This window comes from Pipistrellus hanaki (assembly GCF_964339955.1).
Source record: "Pipistrellus hanaki genome assembly, chromosome: 6".
NCBI lineage: Eukaryota > Metazoa > Chordata > Mammalia > Chiroptera > Vespertilionidae > Pipistrellus > Pipistrellus hanaki.
The window spans coordinates 81008743-81026474 of NC_140508.1; the positions used below are offsets into that span (position 1 = coordinate 81008743).

The following is a 17732-nucleotide window of genomic DNA, read 5'->3' on the forward strand; positions in this document are numbered from 1 at the left end:
CTACTAGAAGCCCAGTGCGGTGGGGTCCCTCAGCCTGGCCTGTGCCTTCTCGCAATGCGGGGACCCCCCGGGGGATGTCTGACAGCCTGCAAAGATCATCAGAAATCCATAGTCCGCCATCCCCCGTAGGGATGTAGTAGTGCACTAAGCGGCAGGCGGCTGCGGGAAAGCCTGTGCTACTCCACTCATCCTGGCCCCGCTGCGCCTGCCACCACCGCCACCACCACTGAGCAGTGCTCCCGCTGTGGGAGCGCACTGACCACCAGGGGGCAGCTCCTGCATTGAATGTCTGCCCCTGGTGCTCAGTGTACATCATAGCAACCCGTCAACAGGTCATTCGGTCCCTTTGGCTTTTATATATAGAGATTAAAAATTAAAATATTTTAATACTCCCTTCAAAATATCCAATGGAATAAAATATTCTTGATTCCATGTTCCAAGAGTATCAGGGCAAACCTCCACTCTCGCCTGAGTCTTCCTACTACCTCTCTTTTTTATGAACCCTCATCCGATGATATTTTTCCCATTAATTTTTAGACAAAGTGGAAGGAAGGGGAAGGGAGACGGGCGGGGGGGGGGGGGGGGGGAACATCTATGTGAAATAGATACATTGACTGGTCACCTCCTGCCCTGTATGTGCCCCTACCAGGGCTGAGGAACCTGCAACCAAGGTATGTGCCCTTGACCGGGAATCAAACCCAAGACCCTTCGTGCGCAGGCCAAGGCTTTAACCAGAGTCACACTGGCCAGGGATCACATCCCCTCTTAACATTTTCACCCAAACTTCCAATTCCTATACCCAGCTCCCAAACCTCAGCTGGCACACCCAACATTCTGTTTCTCTCACCTTCTTCCCTCTGCTCCCACTGCTCATTCTTCCTGGGGACATCTTTTACTCTCATGACTCATTTGTGACTTCTGATAAAATCAAATGATTCAGAACGTGACTTTTTAGCCCCTTCATCTATTAGACTAAGTGTTCAGATATTCTGCGGTAAGTCAAACCCTAAAAGAACCCATCTACTTTTAAAAAATGCAAGAAGTGGCTGGCTACACTTCAAGCTCCCGATGGCCTGCCAAATTCCTGGAATGGTTGGTGTGTACTGGGAAAAGGGATCAAGACCACACTTTGTGTGGTCCAATTTACAAAAACTGTTTTTAAAAAAATTGAGTAATCTGGCTTTCATCTCTTTTTTATTTTCTAAGTCCTCCCTCTGAAGAAGATGATTAATGATACGTCCCAAAGAGAGGCATGTAAAAAGAGAAATACAAGTTCAGTCATGAAGCAAGAACAGAGTTCTTATCTGAAATATATGGGTGCAGTTCTGAATCCCAGAAGGTATGGGCAAGGTCCTGAGAGTGTCTGTATATATAACAGTTTTGAGTAGAGTCTGAAGCTTTGATCAGATTTCAAAGGGTCTGTGATACAAATTAATATACTCCTATAAGACTTACAAATGAAACTCAATGAAATTATGAAGACAGATGATCCATTTACATGATTTAATGATGTTAAGACAGATTACATGCTTGTAGTCATTAAGTCCATTACAGTGCACTTCTGTTTACTTTGTATATCTTCACAGTATGATCTTCACCACAACTTGCAAAATGTAACCACTCAGGGCCTTCTGCTTCCTTCTGCTCAGTTTTTTCATTACAATTCTTCCAGCATAATTTTTTGATAGCAAGTGTATGGCTTTGACTAAAACAAAGACAGAGGAAGCATTAAATGAATGCATTCTATAACTAAAAAATATTTTACTGGGTGCTTACCTACATGTAATTTAACTAGTATACTCTTACTATTAATATTAACATAAATTAAATCAAAACCTGAAAATTACAATGTACAGGTTTTAAAATACTATCACTAATTTTTTAGTAATTTTATTCTAACCTTGGAAACATCTTTTACTTCATTACTAATCAAGGATACTACCAAAAGTGCAAGAAATAGATAATAACTTTCCATAAAATTTTGTTTTAACGATCAGTGGAATTCATGACATGGCTATTAAGATCAACCTTTCAGATAACTTTACTGAATGTGTTTCTTTAAGAATTCTAACACTGCAACATATTGTAGACTATTCTTCTGATACTGCCGGAAGCCAGTTCCAGCATGTCATAATTGCAAGTTTCATCAAAAGGTTGATGGAGCCAAAACCGGTTTGGCTCAGTGGATAGAGCGTTGGCCTGCGGACTGAAGGGTCCCAGGTTCGATTCCGGTCAAGGGCATGTGCCTTGGTTGCGGGCACATCCCCAGTGGGGGGTGTGCAGGAGGCAGCTGATTGACGTTTCTCCCTGGATGTTTCTAACTCTCTATCCCTCTCCCTTCCTCTCTGTAAAAAAAAATCAATAAAATATATTTAAAATAATAAAATAAAAAGGTTGATGGAACTTGGGGACTCAACAAGGGCTGAGTCACATACGTTATCGCCTGCTGGAGAATGGTTGGTTAAAGGCATTTCCCCAAACCTGAAAAGGACGATTATTTGCTGTCAGAATGCTCAGGTCATCTTAATATACACGTAATGCCTCCTACTGGCCAAACACCTGTACAGCGCAGGCAATTCCCCAATCTGATCCTGCTTCTGTAGAAAACCCTACCCTTTGATGTGTATTTCTCCACCTTGCCTTAGGACAAATTGTGTTAATAAAAAGCAAAGGGTCCTGAGACGAAGAGAACTTTGCTCCTTTAGCTAGGCTCCTCTGACCCCCAATGCCTTTCAAAATTATCTTTTGTCACTGGACTCTTAAGTTACACACAACCTTTCTCCAGATTGCTGAACCCTTCTTAATGCCGGAACAAGAACTCCAGCATGACACCCCTCTGACATGAATGGACTCTTACTCACATATTTACTGCTGGGTGAGGAAGGATAGTAAATGACTTAATAAACTGCCCAGTGAAAGAACCTTGGTCTTTAATGTGATCTTCAAGTGCATGACTTTGAGCAAGATGCTCATATTAATGCCCACCCCCACCCCCAAGGCAGACCTACAATGCTCCCAAACATAGATTATTAATAAATATCTATGAAAACATATCCTCTGTAATTTAACCTGCAAATTAGGCATCCAAACCAAGAAGGAATAAAGTGAAAGACTTATATTTTAAGGCAGTAAATGTGAAAATGATAGAGCACACAAATTAGACTTTCAAATAGTGAGAGTCTCTGTCACCTGATGCACTCTCAGGTTCAAAGGCAGGACTACAGGTTAATCTTGAAGCCTGAGACATTTAAGATCAGCACACCGGGAGCTATGCCACCATATGACTGAGCCCTCACAAGTGGCCCTCTGGGAGGTCACACACATCTCACAGTGCTGCTGTGCCTCAATGCTTCCGGAAATCCTTCTAACGGAAATGCTTCCACAGTCTCATATTACACAGGCTATGACTTAAGTAGAATCAGTGACAGCTCATCTTTGCATGAGGATGGATTTGATTACTAAAAACAGTTAAGTCATTTGAAGATGAGCTTTAAATGTGTAATCTGTAAAGATAATATGCAAACAAGCAATTCGGTCAAGCAAATTCTTAAAAAACAGAGTTAACAAACATCAATTACAAGAGATATATGGCACAGGGTTGCCATTCAGTGGTAAGCACTACAAATTCAGATCTGTGTCCTCCTCCATGCACAAAGGCATAAAATGTGCCACTAAAGATTTCATGGTTTCTATGTAATCTGATGGAAGCAAAAAATAGGAAGAAAATACCTTTGGCTTGTTTCCACACAGGGGGCCCAGTCATTTACTTCAGGAAATTGATTAGTCTTTTTCCAGGTGTATAAACAAATCCTTCCACACTCTAACCCTATTGCAACAATGTACCTGTTTTTGAGGGAGGAAAGGAGGACAGTTATTAATTTAGCAAGAATTTCTGTTATATGAACCATCACTCCAAGTAGCTCTCAGTGTTCCCAACCACCCCACACTACAGAGATCTCTATTTAAACCACCAGCCCAAAATAGGGGCCCTTGCTGTCCTGTGCCCTCAAGGGGCTTCCTCTCCATCGAGGGTGCCCACAGTTTTACCTCTTCCTCCCCTGGCAAAGCCCAAGAACCAATGTTTCCCTGGCCAGCTGGAGGGGCCCCATTCTGCTGAAGATACTTATGACACAGAAAGTACCACAGTCCTGAATTTGGTGAAGTAAGAACCTTTGAGCCACACTCCCAACTTCCCTTTCACCGCGTTGAATATCAGCAAGTTCTACCCATTTAAAAATTCTTATGAGAAATATAAACATTATGAAAAAAAAATCAGCTCAGAAGCTACGAGCCCATAAGTGTAGGAGGGCTACAAACTGAAACCCATGAAGCCCTGCAGAGACTCACCGCTGGGACAGGCTGAGCACCGGGCAGACGCTGACGGCCGTCACAGACCCACCCACGTCCAGCACGGAGGAGCAGGGGCCCACGCTGTGCTCGATGGCGTCATCGCTGGAGTCGCACTCACCCCAGACAACCACCTAACACAAACAGGCCAGACTCGGTAAAGCTTTCTCTCTGCGAGGTTTCCGGCAATGACATAGATATGCAGAACAACTGCTCGGGCAGTCAAAAAAATTCAGCACTTGCATGTGTGTTCCAGGACGGCGGAGACTTTAAGCACACAGGGAAGCCACAGCGTAGCAGACACAAGTTGCTGAGACCTCAATTACCTACATGTGCCACCCAAAGACAGACTGTCCCTGACAGGGGTTATCTAGCATGCTCTTCACACTCGGGAGGTCTGATCCAGCGAGATTCAATTGATCCTGTCCTCACTGAGGGGCTCAGGCACCTGCCCACGAAGTTACCACAAAATGTATAGGGACCAATACATCACCCACTCTTCCTCTACATCACCCACTGCTCAGGCATCAGCCCAGCTGCGGGGTAACCTTGAAGAGGTTTCCCTGGAAGCTTAGTCCTGAAGGGGATGTGACTGGTCAGAAAGAAGTGGAGAGGGGAGTGAAGTGGACAGTAATTGCAAAATGCAGGACAAGATTATGAGTAGAAGGCTCTGCCCAAACAAGTGGAAGAGCATTTCTGAGCATGTGCAGTGGATGATGCCCTGTCTGTTTCCGCCCTGGCGTATCCCTGAGAGCCACAGCTGGGCCATCTGCTACTGGGCGTGACTGTGGAGGGCAGGACAGCCCTGCTCCCTGGGCAGCTAGCAGAGCACAGGAAATAAATGCCAGGGAAGAATTAAATAAAGTGAAGGTCTGAGGAAAAGCATTTCAGGGGTTGACATGTCAGCGTCTCACTGCCCATGCTGTCCTGACTTCAGTAATTTGTACCATGACTAGGACTGGCGAGGGCAGGGAAACACTCCATGGTGTGCAAGGAGGACCACAGGAAAAGGAAATCAAGAGTACGAAACAGAGGAAAGACCAGGAGCCAGGAAAACAAGGGTGAGGATCCTGGTCAAGAACCCATTGCTAGCTAGCTTACTCTGGTTTCTGGAATGTTGGAACACACACACACACCACTCTCACTACTGAATAAAAGGTAATAGTCATTCACTATAGAAAACATTTCATTCATAAAAACATGAAAAGGAAAAGTAGAAACTTTTTCCCCATATGTCCCTTGCCCTGCTCCTGCTCTCCTCCTTTCTTAGTTTTGATCCACTTCATTTATTCTTTTTCTCCCACTGGGGCCACTGATGCAGGCCATGTAAGAAAGGTCTTTTCATATTTGAGATTTCAGAGAAATGTATTATATAGCATTTAACATGAAAATACTTTTTTATGCATGTATATGAAAAACACAGAGGGAATATATAAATTGGTTTTTAAAAGTTGTATCAGAAAGTCAGGATTATGTGGTTTCTATCCAAACATACCTGTAACAATATTATTTTACATTCAAAAACTATTAAGTTAAAAAAAAATTTACCTTTTTGTCTCGGCTTCCAGTGAAGAAAAACTTGCTATCAGGACTCCAATCACAAGACCAAATAATTCTACTGTGCACAGCAGTGACTTTGTTGGTGAAGGCAAAGAGACTGAAAATTGGGTCTGAAAGAAATACACAGGCACCAATCACAAAGCAGAGAATGCTGGCATTTTGGGTGTTAAAAAGCTATGTTTAAGTGCCATGTACAACATGCAATTTAGTATTCAATCTCCAAATGCTAACTTTTGCAACAGGCCATGGCTAGGCAGCTGATCCCTTGCCAGAGGCTCTAGAATACCGTTATTTTTCTAGTAGGGAATGAGTTATATTGACTAGTTACTCTCTAGTGACTGATGACAAATGTCGTCTAGGCACTTAGCTAAAGATCCAGTTTATGCCTACGGAAGAAGCCTGAAGCAATTCAACCTTATTTGGGAAGTAGCCAGATTTTATATTAAGCTATGGGGAAAAGATGAATGCACCCTTAAGTAATATTTTAAAAACACAAACTTAAAAAAATTTCCCTTTTAAGATTTAAATGTAACCTAATATTTAGTCCTTATATGGACTAAAACTAAAACATAACTCTTATGAGGAGGAAAGAAGAAGAAGGTATCTATTAATCCATAATCCATAAAAATACAGAAAATCAATGGGTATGTTTTATCACTTTAACTTTTTAAAAAGTAAAGGTTGCATGTTATACAAGTCACTAGTTATTTGCAAGAGCAATCAGTCTTTTCTCACTCGTACTGGGACTGTGACACAGACCAGCTGATCAATGCTTCTCTCTCACTGACATTCCTAACTCCCTATCCCTCTCTCTTCCTCTCTGTAAAAAAATCAATAAAATATATATATATTTAAAAAATGGATAGAACTGTCTTCCTACTCATCTTCCCAATCAGAAACTGTTTTTACCTAACTCAGGGGAGATTGTGTCCTGCCTTCGCCACAGTGACCAGGTCCGATCTCTGGAAACAGCTAGTAAGAACTTGTCATTAGGTGAGAAGGCCATCTGTGTGACGGTCAGGCTGTGGAAAATCAGATTCTGCACCTGTTTCCACGATGAGGTGTTCCAAAGAATGATGGCTGCATGCTCTTTCTTAGCTGCCTGTAGGACAGAGATGAAACGATGGTTTAAAAACATTCACTTCTAGCCGAAACCGGTTTGGCTCAGTGGATAGAGCATCGCCCTGTGGACTGAGGGGTCCCAGGTTCGATTCCGGTCAAGGGCATGTACATTAGTTGCGGGCACATCCCCAGTAGGGGGCATGCAAGAGGCAGCTGATCGATGATTCTCTTTCATCGATGTTTCTAACTCTCTATTCCTCTCTCTTCCTCTCTGTAAAAAATCAATAAAATATATATTTTTTTAAAAATTCACTTCTAGTCAATATGGAGTAGCAGGGATCAGATTTATTCTATTGTCTAAAAAACAAAAATCCAGACAAAGTATAAGAAAACTATCTCTATATATAAAAGTAAAATCATAAAAAGCAATCAATTAATCAAATATAAGTAAAATGGAACAAAAAATAGATGGATCACGCCGGGACCGGTTTGGCTCAATGGATAGAGTGTCGTCTTGGGGACTGAAGGGTCCCGGGTTCGATTCTGGTCAAGGCATGTACCTTGGTTACGGGCATATCCCCAGTGGGGGGTGTGCAAGAGGCAGCTGATCGATGACTCTCATCGATGTTTCTAACTCTCTATCTCTCTCTCCCTTCCTCTCTGTACAAAATCAATAAAAAATATATATATTTTTTAAAATAGATGGATCAAGTAGAAAACAAATAGATGACAGATTTAAATCCAACCATATAAATTAAGACATTAAATGTAAATTGTCTAATAAGATCCCTATTAAAATGAGATTATTGCCGAAACTGGTTAGAGCAGACACCAGGGCCGTTCACACAGAGTTCTGACTAAAATACTACCAATATAAAGACTCAAATACCTGTGACCAATTAGAGTAAAAAAGTAAAATTCCCCTACCTTACAAGCTGAGGCGAGCAGAGTCTTTGAATTGTTACAAGCTACACTGAACAACTCGTAACCATGTCCATATCTAAAATTTAAAACGAGAAAACACGTGACCGCCATATTAGTAAATAGCCTCATGCTGAAAAGTTTTAAAACTGTGAAAAGAATAACATCAACCTCTCTAGCTAACATACAGTTCTTTTAAGGAACATTAAATTTCTGCCCAGGCAAACATTTTGGGGGAAAAGAGAGACTGGATAAAAATGCCAACGTCCTAGAAGTAATACAACTTATTCAAACAATAAGGTTAAAATACAAGGTTTGGCTGGCCAGAGTTGGCTCAATTGGTTGAGCATCATCCCATACACTGAAAGGCTGTATGTTTGGTTCTCAGTCAAGGCATATACTTAGGTTGTAGGTTTGATCCCAGTAGATTGTATGGAAGGCGACCAATCGATGCCTCTCTCATACTGATGTTTCTCTCTCTCTAAGCATGTCCACGGGTGAGGACTTAAAAAAAAAGAAAAAAGAAAGCCCTTAGCTTGTTTGACTCAGTGGATAGAGTGTTGGCCCTCGGACTGAAGGGTTCCGGGTTTGATTCTGATAAAGGGAAAGTACCTAGGTTGCAGGCTTATCTCCAGCCCTGGGTGGGAGGCAACCAATAGATGTATCTCTCGCACATTGATGTTTCTCTCTCGGTGTCTCTCCCCCTCCCTTCCACTCTCTCTAAAAATCAATGGAAAAATATCCTCAGGTGAGGATTAACAAAAATAAAAAGGAAAAATAAAAAAACACAAGTTTTCACCACCAGCCAGCCAGCCAGTACAATAAATAATAAACCTTGGATGTAAAAAAGGTTTTGATGGGGAACCAACAAAGGAAAAAAAAGACAAACAGAATAACAAATCTAAAAGTGTTTTTTTTTAATGGAAGATACACAAATATGTTATTATGACCAATAAACAAACCTAGTAAATAAAAACATAGTAATATAAAATCTATGTGAAGTTTGATTCTCACCTATTATGAAAGCTACTAAAAAATCTTTAGAGCAGGGGAGGGAAATGTAGGTTAGAGGAAAGCCAAGGAGAAAAATCAAGTTGGAGGGGTGGAAATCAAATTGCTAACAGTTTAACTCACAGTTTTTGAACTTCAGGCCACAATGTATTCTGCAAAAGCTGATCCTCAGTGGGAGGTTCTACAATAAATTTATAGCACTGCAATCATTTTTTCTATTCCCGTGCAAATAAAAAAGCAAATGCTAGAGCACTTAGTTAGGTCAGCAGTGGCAAATATGAGTACTAATGATTCTATTAAATCATATTTTTGTGAATTCTTACCAGAAAGTATGGTGGGTTGAAAAGCCATCTGATGAGTCTCAAAACCTGCCCTAGTTAACAGCTCTTCTTCCTCAGAGGGCTGAGGAGCTATATCTCCTGGTTTAAAAGAAACACGTAACACCATGAAGATAGTCACCATCTCTATGTCTCCTATACATGTTCCAATATTTTCCAATATTAAGGCCACCAGTTAGAAAGTAGTGGTACTTCAAAGTAGTGTAATTCAAAGCCATATCCATGTGATTGCAAAGCCAACAGAAACAGACGTTTCTGTTTCTGCCACTCATGTTTTCCAATGTGCTCCTAGGAGCACTAATCAGTTCCATAAGGAACCCATAAGGAGTCCTTCCTTTTCCTTTGACCTAACATTTCCCAAGTTTGTAAAACATGGAACATTCTTTCAGCCACCCATATTAGCACCCGTGGTTGTAGTGCTCCATGACACCATTTCAGGGTCTGCATGTGTACAGAGTACTTATCATGAAATACGTAAAAAAGGAGACAGATGTGTGTACTGTGATTTTAAAATAATACCGGCTATATTATTAAGTGCATGTTATACAAGTTAGATCTATTGACTAGATCTATGAATATTAAGTGCATGTTATACAAGTGTGTAAGTAGATTTACATACCAATAATTTTTTTCAGCCTTACCTTGAAAGACAGCTTTATTTGATAATCCCAAAGCAGGGACAGTAGCGCCTTCTGGAAGATCACCGTCTTGCTGAAATAAAAAGTACGTTTAAAAGTTACTATTACATCAGGCCCTACAAAAATGTCATGCTCACAAATGCTGAAAAGCAGTTTAAAGTTCACCTGTGTGTGGATACCTGCCCAGCTTTCATTTCCTGAACCAACAGATGCAACGCTAGGAATCACTCTCCAAGAGGCAGGTTCCAGCTAACCCGAACTTCTCTACCCAGAAAGCTGGCCCTCCTCCCATCGAATCCTAACAGCTCACCATATTTTCACTGAATGTATTTAAATATTCAAATATTTTTAAAAATTCTTACAGAGTACCATCTGAAATGCCAATGATCTGTAAGTTATATCAATCAAATTATCTCATATGAAACTATGTGTTAACCATCAAACCCAAAACAGTGACGATATACAGTATTCATACCTTAATTTAATATTTAAATTTTTTACTGTCTTGGTCTAATTTGTTATAAAACTTCTGGTTTTAATGTTTAAATATTTAATATTTAAATTACTGCACACACAAGTTTGTCAAACCAATAAATTGTTTGACTTCCTTTCTACCCATTTATAGCCAGAAGCAAAAATTTTTAAAATTTAAATTAAGTGAATAGATTTAGCTAAAACATTTAGAGGGATACTCACATTACAAAGTACATGATTCAATGATTGGCCTGTAATGGCACAAAAATTTTCCACAAAATTCCGAGGTGCAGAAAATACTCGAAGAACTTTTTCATCTGCTCCAGATACAAACTGAAACCGATCAATCATTGCCAAACATTTCAGGTCATATCCATGTATCTGAGGCCGTGCAATTTCATGCCAAGTCACCTGAGTATTAACATAGGATAAACAAAAATGACATCAAGTTCTCTGAGCTCAGTCCAAGATTGAAAAGTTTCCTGGACAAAAACCACCCTCAACCACTATTTACCTAACACTATGACTTTAGAAATTAGCTTTTACTATAGACTTGCTAGTATTTCCTAATGAATTAATTACCAGGCCAAAACTTTTGAGTGGAACTGAAGCAAATACATTTAACAACATCTGAATTATGTGAATTGTAAAGAATGCATGTATGCATAAGTTTTTAAGAAAATATCATAATGTTTCCAGAATGCTTGTATCTTTTTACATTTCCTCTAGCAATGTATGAATGTTCCAGTTGCTCTGTATCCTTATCACCACCTGTTACTGTATCTCTTACTTCAGCCTTTCCAGAGGGTGTGTAGTGACATCTCATCTTGGTTTTAATTTGCATTTCCCTAATGGCTAATGATGTTGCTCCACTTTTCACATGCTCATGGATATTTTTTATTAACGGGGATCCATCAAACATGACAACATTTTACCTGTGATTGATCTTTTCTATTCCATGGAGCAAAAAGTCGAGTTGTCTGGTCAGTACCAACAGTGATGATAAATTCTCCTTCGGGATCCCACATTAGATCTTGGACACCATCAAAGTGTCCTGAAATGACAATCTCTGGAGTCCACTCTCTCTGTAATGAAAGTGCTCATGACACATCAAAATAATTAAAGACCACAGTCGCTCAAAATAAAATCTGATAATGCCTTTAGCCCTCAGGTCTTCTACTGGGAAAGACTGAAATCCCCAAGCAAGATGAAAAGCTAAGTGAAGATGGGATTTTAAAATAACAGAATCTGGGTGCTCTCCCTCCTGGAAGCATACCATGCCTTTCCCTGCCCTCGCCCTCTCCATCTCTCCCTCCCCAAGGAAAAAACAAACAGACTCTTTTTCAGTCAAGCATATTAGAGCTTACATTCAAATATGTTCTATGTCCTTCAAAAATGTAACTTTGGGCCCTTGCCGGTTTGGCTAAGTGGATAGAGCATCAGCCTGCAGAACAAAGGGTCCTGGGTTTGATTCTGGTCAAGGGCACGTACCTCGGTTGCAGGCTCCTCCCCAGCACAGGCCCTGGTCGGGGCCTGTGCAGGAGGCAACCAATCGATGTGTTTTTCTCCCATTGATGTTTCTCTCTGTCTTTCCCTCTCTCTTCCACTCTCTCTAAAGATCTATGGAAAAAATATTCTGGGTGAAGATTAACAAAAATTAAAAATTTTTTTAAAAAGTAACTTTGGGAAATTTCCCTCCATTCATCATTTATTGAATATCTCCTAGAAGCCAAATACTACTTAATCTTTCTATGCCTAAATTAACTCTTCTGTAAAATTACCTAATTCACAGAATTCCTAATTATGAGGATTAAATGAGTTTATATTTGTAAAGCACACACAACAATGTCAGCATAAAGGAGGCACTACGTGAGTATTATTTGTTAAACTAAATAATCAAAGAGTACTGTGTAAAATGAGGTATTAGATTCCAATTGTATGCCTCAATGGCTTCCTTTACTAAGTAAAGGGAATTGCAGGGTGAATCAAGCCTAGATGGTTCACTTTCTGAGGGAGCCTACACAAGCCACCATATAAATAATGATAACGAAATACGGAAAATGTCATGTAGCTGGTCACCCAAGGATATGTCTTTATTGATTTTAGGGAGAGAAACATTGATGTGAGAAAGAAACATCAATCGGTTGCCTTCCATATGCGCCCTGACCAGGGACTGAGCCACAGCCTTTTGGAGCAGGGGACGACGCTCCAACCAACTGAGTCTCCTGGCCATGGCCACCGAGCATCTTTCTTTTTTTCTTTTTTTTTAATTGATTTCAGAGAGAAAGGGATAGGAAGAGGAGATAGATACATCAATGAAGAGAGAATCCTTGATCGGCTGCCTCCTGCATGGCCACACTGGGGATTGAGCCTACAACCCAGGCATGGCATGTGACCAGGAATCAAACCGTGACCTCTAGATCCATAGGTTATGACTCAACCACTGAACCACACCAGCCAGGCTTGACAACTTCTGAATGTCTATTAGGGCAAAAACCAAGTGATGGTAAAACTTGACTTAAGAGGAAAATTAAATCTGTCTAAATACCTAAAAGGTCATTCAGAGACAAGACTGATGAATGAGGTTAGTGATTAAGTTAAACTGTACTATTTTCTGGTAAAAAATAAATAAAAAGGCTATGACAAAGAAATGCTATTAATTTCCTCTGTGGCACACAACTGATTCTAAAGTTAGCACTAATGGGGGTTTCCGGAAAGTGCTGAACAAAGGGCAGCTTTTTGGACTATCCGAACAGTCTTCCACTGCAAGTCCTAAGGCAGTTTGTTTTTAAAAACCACACTCTTGCCCTACCAGTTTGCTTCAGTAGACAGACGTCAGTCCATGTGCTGAAGGGTCCTGGGTACAATTCCCGTCAAGGCACGCACCTCAGTTGCAAGCTCAATCCCTAGCCCTGGTCTGGGCATATGTAGGAGGCAACCAATTGATGTGTCTCTCTCACATCGATGTTTCTCTCTTTCTGTCTATACCCCTCCCTTCCATTCTCTCTAAAAATCAATGGGAAAAATATTTTCGGGTGAGAATTAACAACAACAAAAAATCACTCTTGCTCATAACAAATGTAAATCTCTGGTTTAGGATGTTGACATGCATAAGGTTGGGGGTGGTGGCCAACAGGCGGGAAGGGAGGGTTTATATGGGAATCTTCTGTGCTTTCTGCTCAATTTTTCTTTGAACCTAAAACTGCTCTAAAAAATAGTCAATAAAAAAAAAATCACCGTCAATAATTGTAAGTAGCTATTATAAATGTGAAGAAGTTACAAGCACAAGTATAGTGAGATTATGTCTTCTGGTTTGAGTTTCTCCTTACTCATCTGATGCTTTTTCCTATGAAGGGTCTCAAAGACCACCCGAAATACAGCTCAAAGGAGCTCTGAGTTAAGAATGAAATTAAATTTATCCCCCCAAATATTTCTTTCTAAAAGTCATCACTAATGATTTCCTGTTTCACTTAATAGTAGAAACGAGCCCAGCCAGCATGGCTCAGTGGTTGAGCGTCAACCTATGAACCAGGAGGTCAGGGTTCGAGTCCAGATCAGGGCACATGCCCAGGTTTCAGGCTCAGTCTTAGTGTGAGGTATGCAGAAAGAAGCCAATCAATGACTCTTTCTCACCATTGATGTTTCTATCTTTCTCTCCCTCTCCATTCCTTTCTGAAATCAATAAAAATATATATTTTTTAGAAAAAAAAGTATAAATAATCATGAAGATCAACTACAAATAGAAGATATAAGGGAAAGAGCAAGTCACCCTATGTACTGAGCAGTCAAATCCTCCTAGGTAACAAACCTATTACAAAGCCCACAAATTAAACATTATGCAAATCCATAAATTTGTACTTTATAAAGGAAGCTATTATCCAGTGATTCACATTTCAGTCAATGTTCTGACTTCTTTCATTTGTTAAAATACATTTATATAGTATCCATTATATGCCAGGACCTGTTTTTTATGCTGTACAAATATTAACTCATTTAAGCATCATAAAAAACTTAAGTTTAGATGCTATTACTATTCACATTTTACAAATAAAAAACCTGAGACAGACTTAGGTAATGTCCTCAAGGACAAACAGCTGGTTAGTAAGTGCTGGTACGGAATCTGAATTCAGATGTCTTAGTCCAAAACCTGTGCTGTTAGCCACTATGCTTCTGCTACTGCATTTCCCAAACCCAAGCAGCACAGAAGCAAATTAGAAAGTAAAAGATGTAATAATGTTCAGCATGATCAGAGGAAGATTACCTATCTTTGAAAAGAGACCAAAATTATAAGAAAAAGCTAAAAGAGCCCAATACTTGTAAGGCCATGTAGAATTACACATTACAGCCCGAGAGCATCAATATAACCCATCACAAAATAACAGTATTCAGAATGCCGTTTTGTCAGTCACTTGTTCAATCATTATCTATGGAGTACCCAGTCATTCAACAAGAAAATATCAAACTATGTTACCTTCTTTAAAATAGGAAAGTTACACATTTTAGGAAAAGCAGCCATAAAAATATTTATATAGCTTAAAGGAAGAACTTAAAATGTATTTAGCTTAAAGTTCATTTATGTAGAAATTTTATATATGTGCAAATTTCAATGCCTCACCAATGCTGGAGAAATGAATACTTTCATTCTTAGAAAAATATGAATTTCTTACCTAGTAAACTATAGTATAATGCTTACAAAAAGAAGAGATGTCATTAGAACTTAAGTGTCTCTACTGGTACTACGAAGTGCTCTAAGTTAATTGGGTTTCAAGTGCTTTTCTTACTGGGTTAGCTGCATTCTGTTTCCATAGGTGCAATGCTCCATGGAAAGCATGAGCGATGATCAGAGAGCCATCTTCATTGAACTGGCAATCATAAAATCCCAGAGTATTTCCACCGACTTCCCCTACTCGAACCTAAAGCAATAACAGAAAACAATTTGTAATCAATAGAAACCACTGGTTCCAGAGATTATGGTCTCACTCATTTAACATATACAGAGAGTGAAGATCTGCAGCTCTAGGAATACAGACTTGGGAATCAAATATTCAGTCTATAAACCCAATTCCTTAAACATTTTTACCTGTTCTAGCCAAACTCCTGACTCTTCATCTGGAGCCCAGAGAATCATGCTTTTATCCATTGAGGCAGACAATAATCTCATTGGCTGCTGTAGAACACCATCTAAAAAATATAAACTAATTTCTTTAGGTTTTCACCAGGCATTGTGTTTGTAGATTACTAGAAAACACAATATGGATATTGCAAAAACATTCACTTTAGCAATGCAATAGCAAAATCTGGAAACACCACAAATGTCTACCATAAGAACAAGTAAACAAGTTATGGCATAAACAGTGTACTATTAAACTGCAATCAAAATAAACATGAATCAACATGGATACAACTCCAAATGATTAGCATGGTAAGCTAAAAAGGCAAGTTGTAAGAGGATAATGTCAGTCAGTAGCTGTGAAACTGCTGTTTGTGGCGACATCAATGTGTAGAGTATAAAAACATGCCTGGCCTGGGAATGCTAATACCCAGAATTCAGTTGCCTCCAGGGAAGGATGGAGAGGCAAGGGCTCAGAGAATACACAGGGGTCCTCAATATCTACATCTATTTTTTTTTTAAAACTGTAGCAAGTAAGGTACAATATAATTAAAGCTGAGTAGCGGTTACCTGAACAGTAATGATGGACAGTCTCTAGTTCAGCTCTGGGGAAGGAGGAGGCCGTGCCTTACTCAGCTCCACCCAGCACCAGCATGAGCATGCACACAGCCATCACTCAGAAGTGGAGGTTAAGGGCAAAAGGACGAGGGGATCTTATTTTCTCATAAATTACGCATGTCAGTATTACCATCTTTGTATTGCCAAGGGTAAAGGATCCAGTGAAGTTTGCCCGAAAGTCAATTTCTCTTCAATCCCATAATAGTCTGAAACTTTCCAGAAAAAAAGATACTGGGGTGAGGCACTTTCAGTAACTGTGGCAAGAATCACCCTTTTCCTGCTCAGGAGCGCAATATGCAGTGGAATTGAGTGTCCAGCAGAACAGGGCTGCAGTATTACACTTTGTCAACTTGAAAATGTCTTACATTTGAGATTTCTAATCACATTCAACTGCCCTCCATTTTAGTCAGCGTAACATCCTGCGTGGGAGATTTAACTGATGCGGAAGGGATATGTGTATGTTTTTTGTCCTACCTTTGTAAAATGAAGGCTGCCAATGAACTGCATTCACCCAGCTTTCGTGACCAGCCAGCACTGTCTCCAGAGTAACCGCAAACTCCATTTTAATACCTTTAACAAATACAATGAAGAAGCGCTGTTTCCTCAAAGCTCTTCCAGATAAATTTTTCTCTACCTTTTCTCTACCCGGTCAGAAATAAACATTAAAGATTATACTCTATTTTTTTTTACTCTATTTTTAATATTTTCTGGGATATATTGTTATACTACAATTTAAAAGCAAAAAGCAGACACACCAGCCTCCTAGCTATGCTTATCATTATTACAGTATAATAATCTAAAATGCCATTTAAAAAAAATTAAGATAGCCCTGGCCAGTTTTGCTTAGTGGTTATAGTGTTGGCCTGTGGATCAGTCTCGGGTTTAATTAAAATATCTTCAGGTGAAGAGTAACAAAACAAACAAAAAAGATAAATGCAGAAGTACAGGAAGACAAGTCAGTTTGAAAGTTTATGACCTTTCAAACAAAATAATTCATAAAAATATCACAAAAAAATTCAACTTTGGGAATAGCTACTTATAATATGCTGGTTATACTATTTCTTTGCCCTCTCCACCCCCTATAATACTGTTACCAAAATCTCAGCCTGGCCTGTTTGGCTCAGTGGATAGAGCCTGTGGACTGAAGGGTCCCGAGTTCGATTACCGGTCAAGGAACATGCCTGGGTGGCAGTTCGATGCCCAGTAAGGGGAGTGCAGGAGGCAGCCGATCCATGATTCTCTCTCATCATTGATGTTTCTATTTCTCTCTCTCCCTCTCTCTTCCTCTCTGAAGTCAATAAAAATATTTTTTAAAAACTGTTACCAAAATCTCAACTCTTATGGGCTTTATCATTGAGAAGAGTAATAACAAAGAAGGGAATTTGTGGGGGAACAATGCTCACTGAGAACTTCACAATTTAGATGCACATCCAAAAATACCTTCTTCAAAAAACAAACAAAAATAACTTCTTCAAATACAATTATTTCAACAGGATCAATACCCCATGCAGGGATACTGTTCTGATGCCAGACAGTGTGAAAATCAGAATTATGTATACTCCTCAAATGCAGGGATTTAGCTTGTCTTGTAGAGTATCTTCCAACTAAGGTATGGCTAATTCACATGATTTCTTTTGATCTTCATATGCTAAA

The 17732-nt window shown here is 39.7% G+C and overlaps 1 protein-coding gene across 1 annotated transcript in view; it reads right to left on the reverse strand.

The window, feature by feature from the left end:
• Positions 1-1489: 1489 nt before the first annotated feature.
• The window catches only part of ELP2 (elongator acetyltransferase complex subunit 2), a 28393-nt gene continuing 12150 nt past the window's right edge, over positions 1490-17732 (reverse strand). Inside the window, exons 9-22 of the mRNA XM_084887986.1 lie at positions 16554-16649; positions 15432-15532; positions 15133-15264; positions 11287-11436; positions 10574-10762; positions 9881-9950; positions 9225-9320; positions 9025-9082; positions 7897-7969; positions 6817-7009; positions 5896-6017; positions 4348-4481; positions 3730-3843; positions 1490-1705 (exon numbers count right to left, since the gene is read on the reverse strand). Coding sequence (XP_084744112.1) covers positions 1549-1705; positions 3730-3843; positions 4348-4481; positions 5896-6017; positions 6817-7009; positions 7897-7969; positions 9025-9082; positions 9225-9320; positions 9881-9950; positions 10574-10762; positions 11287-11436; positions 15133-15264; positions 15432-15532; positions 16554-16649 — 1685 coding nt within the window. The 3' untranslated portion in view covers positions 1490-1548. The remainder of the gene's footprint in view (positions 1706-3729; positions 3844-4347; positions 4482-5895; positions 6018-6816; positions 7010-7896; positions 7970-9024; positions 9083-9224; positions 9321-9880; positions 9951-10573; positions 10763-11286; positions 11437-15132; positions 15265-15431; positions 15533-16553; positions 16650-17732) is intronic.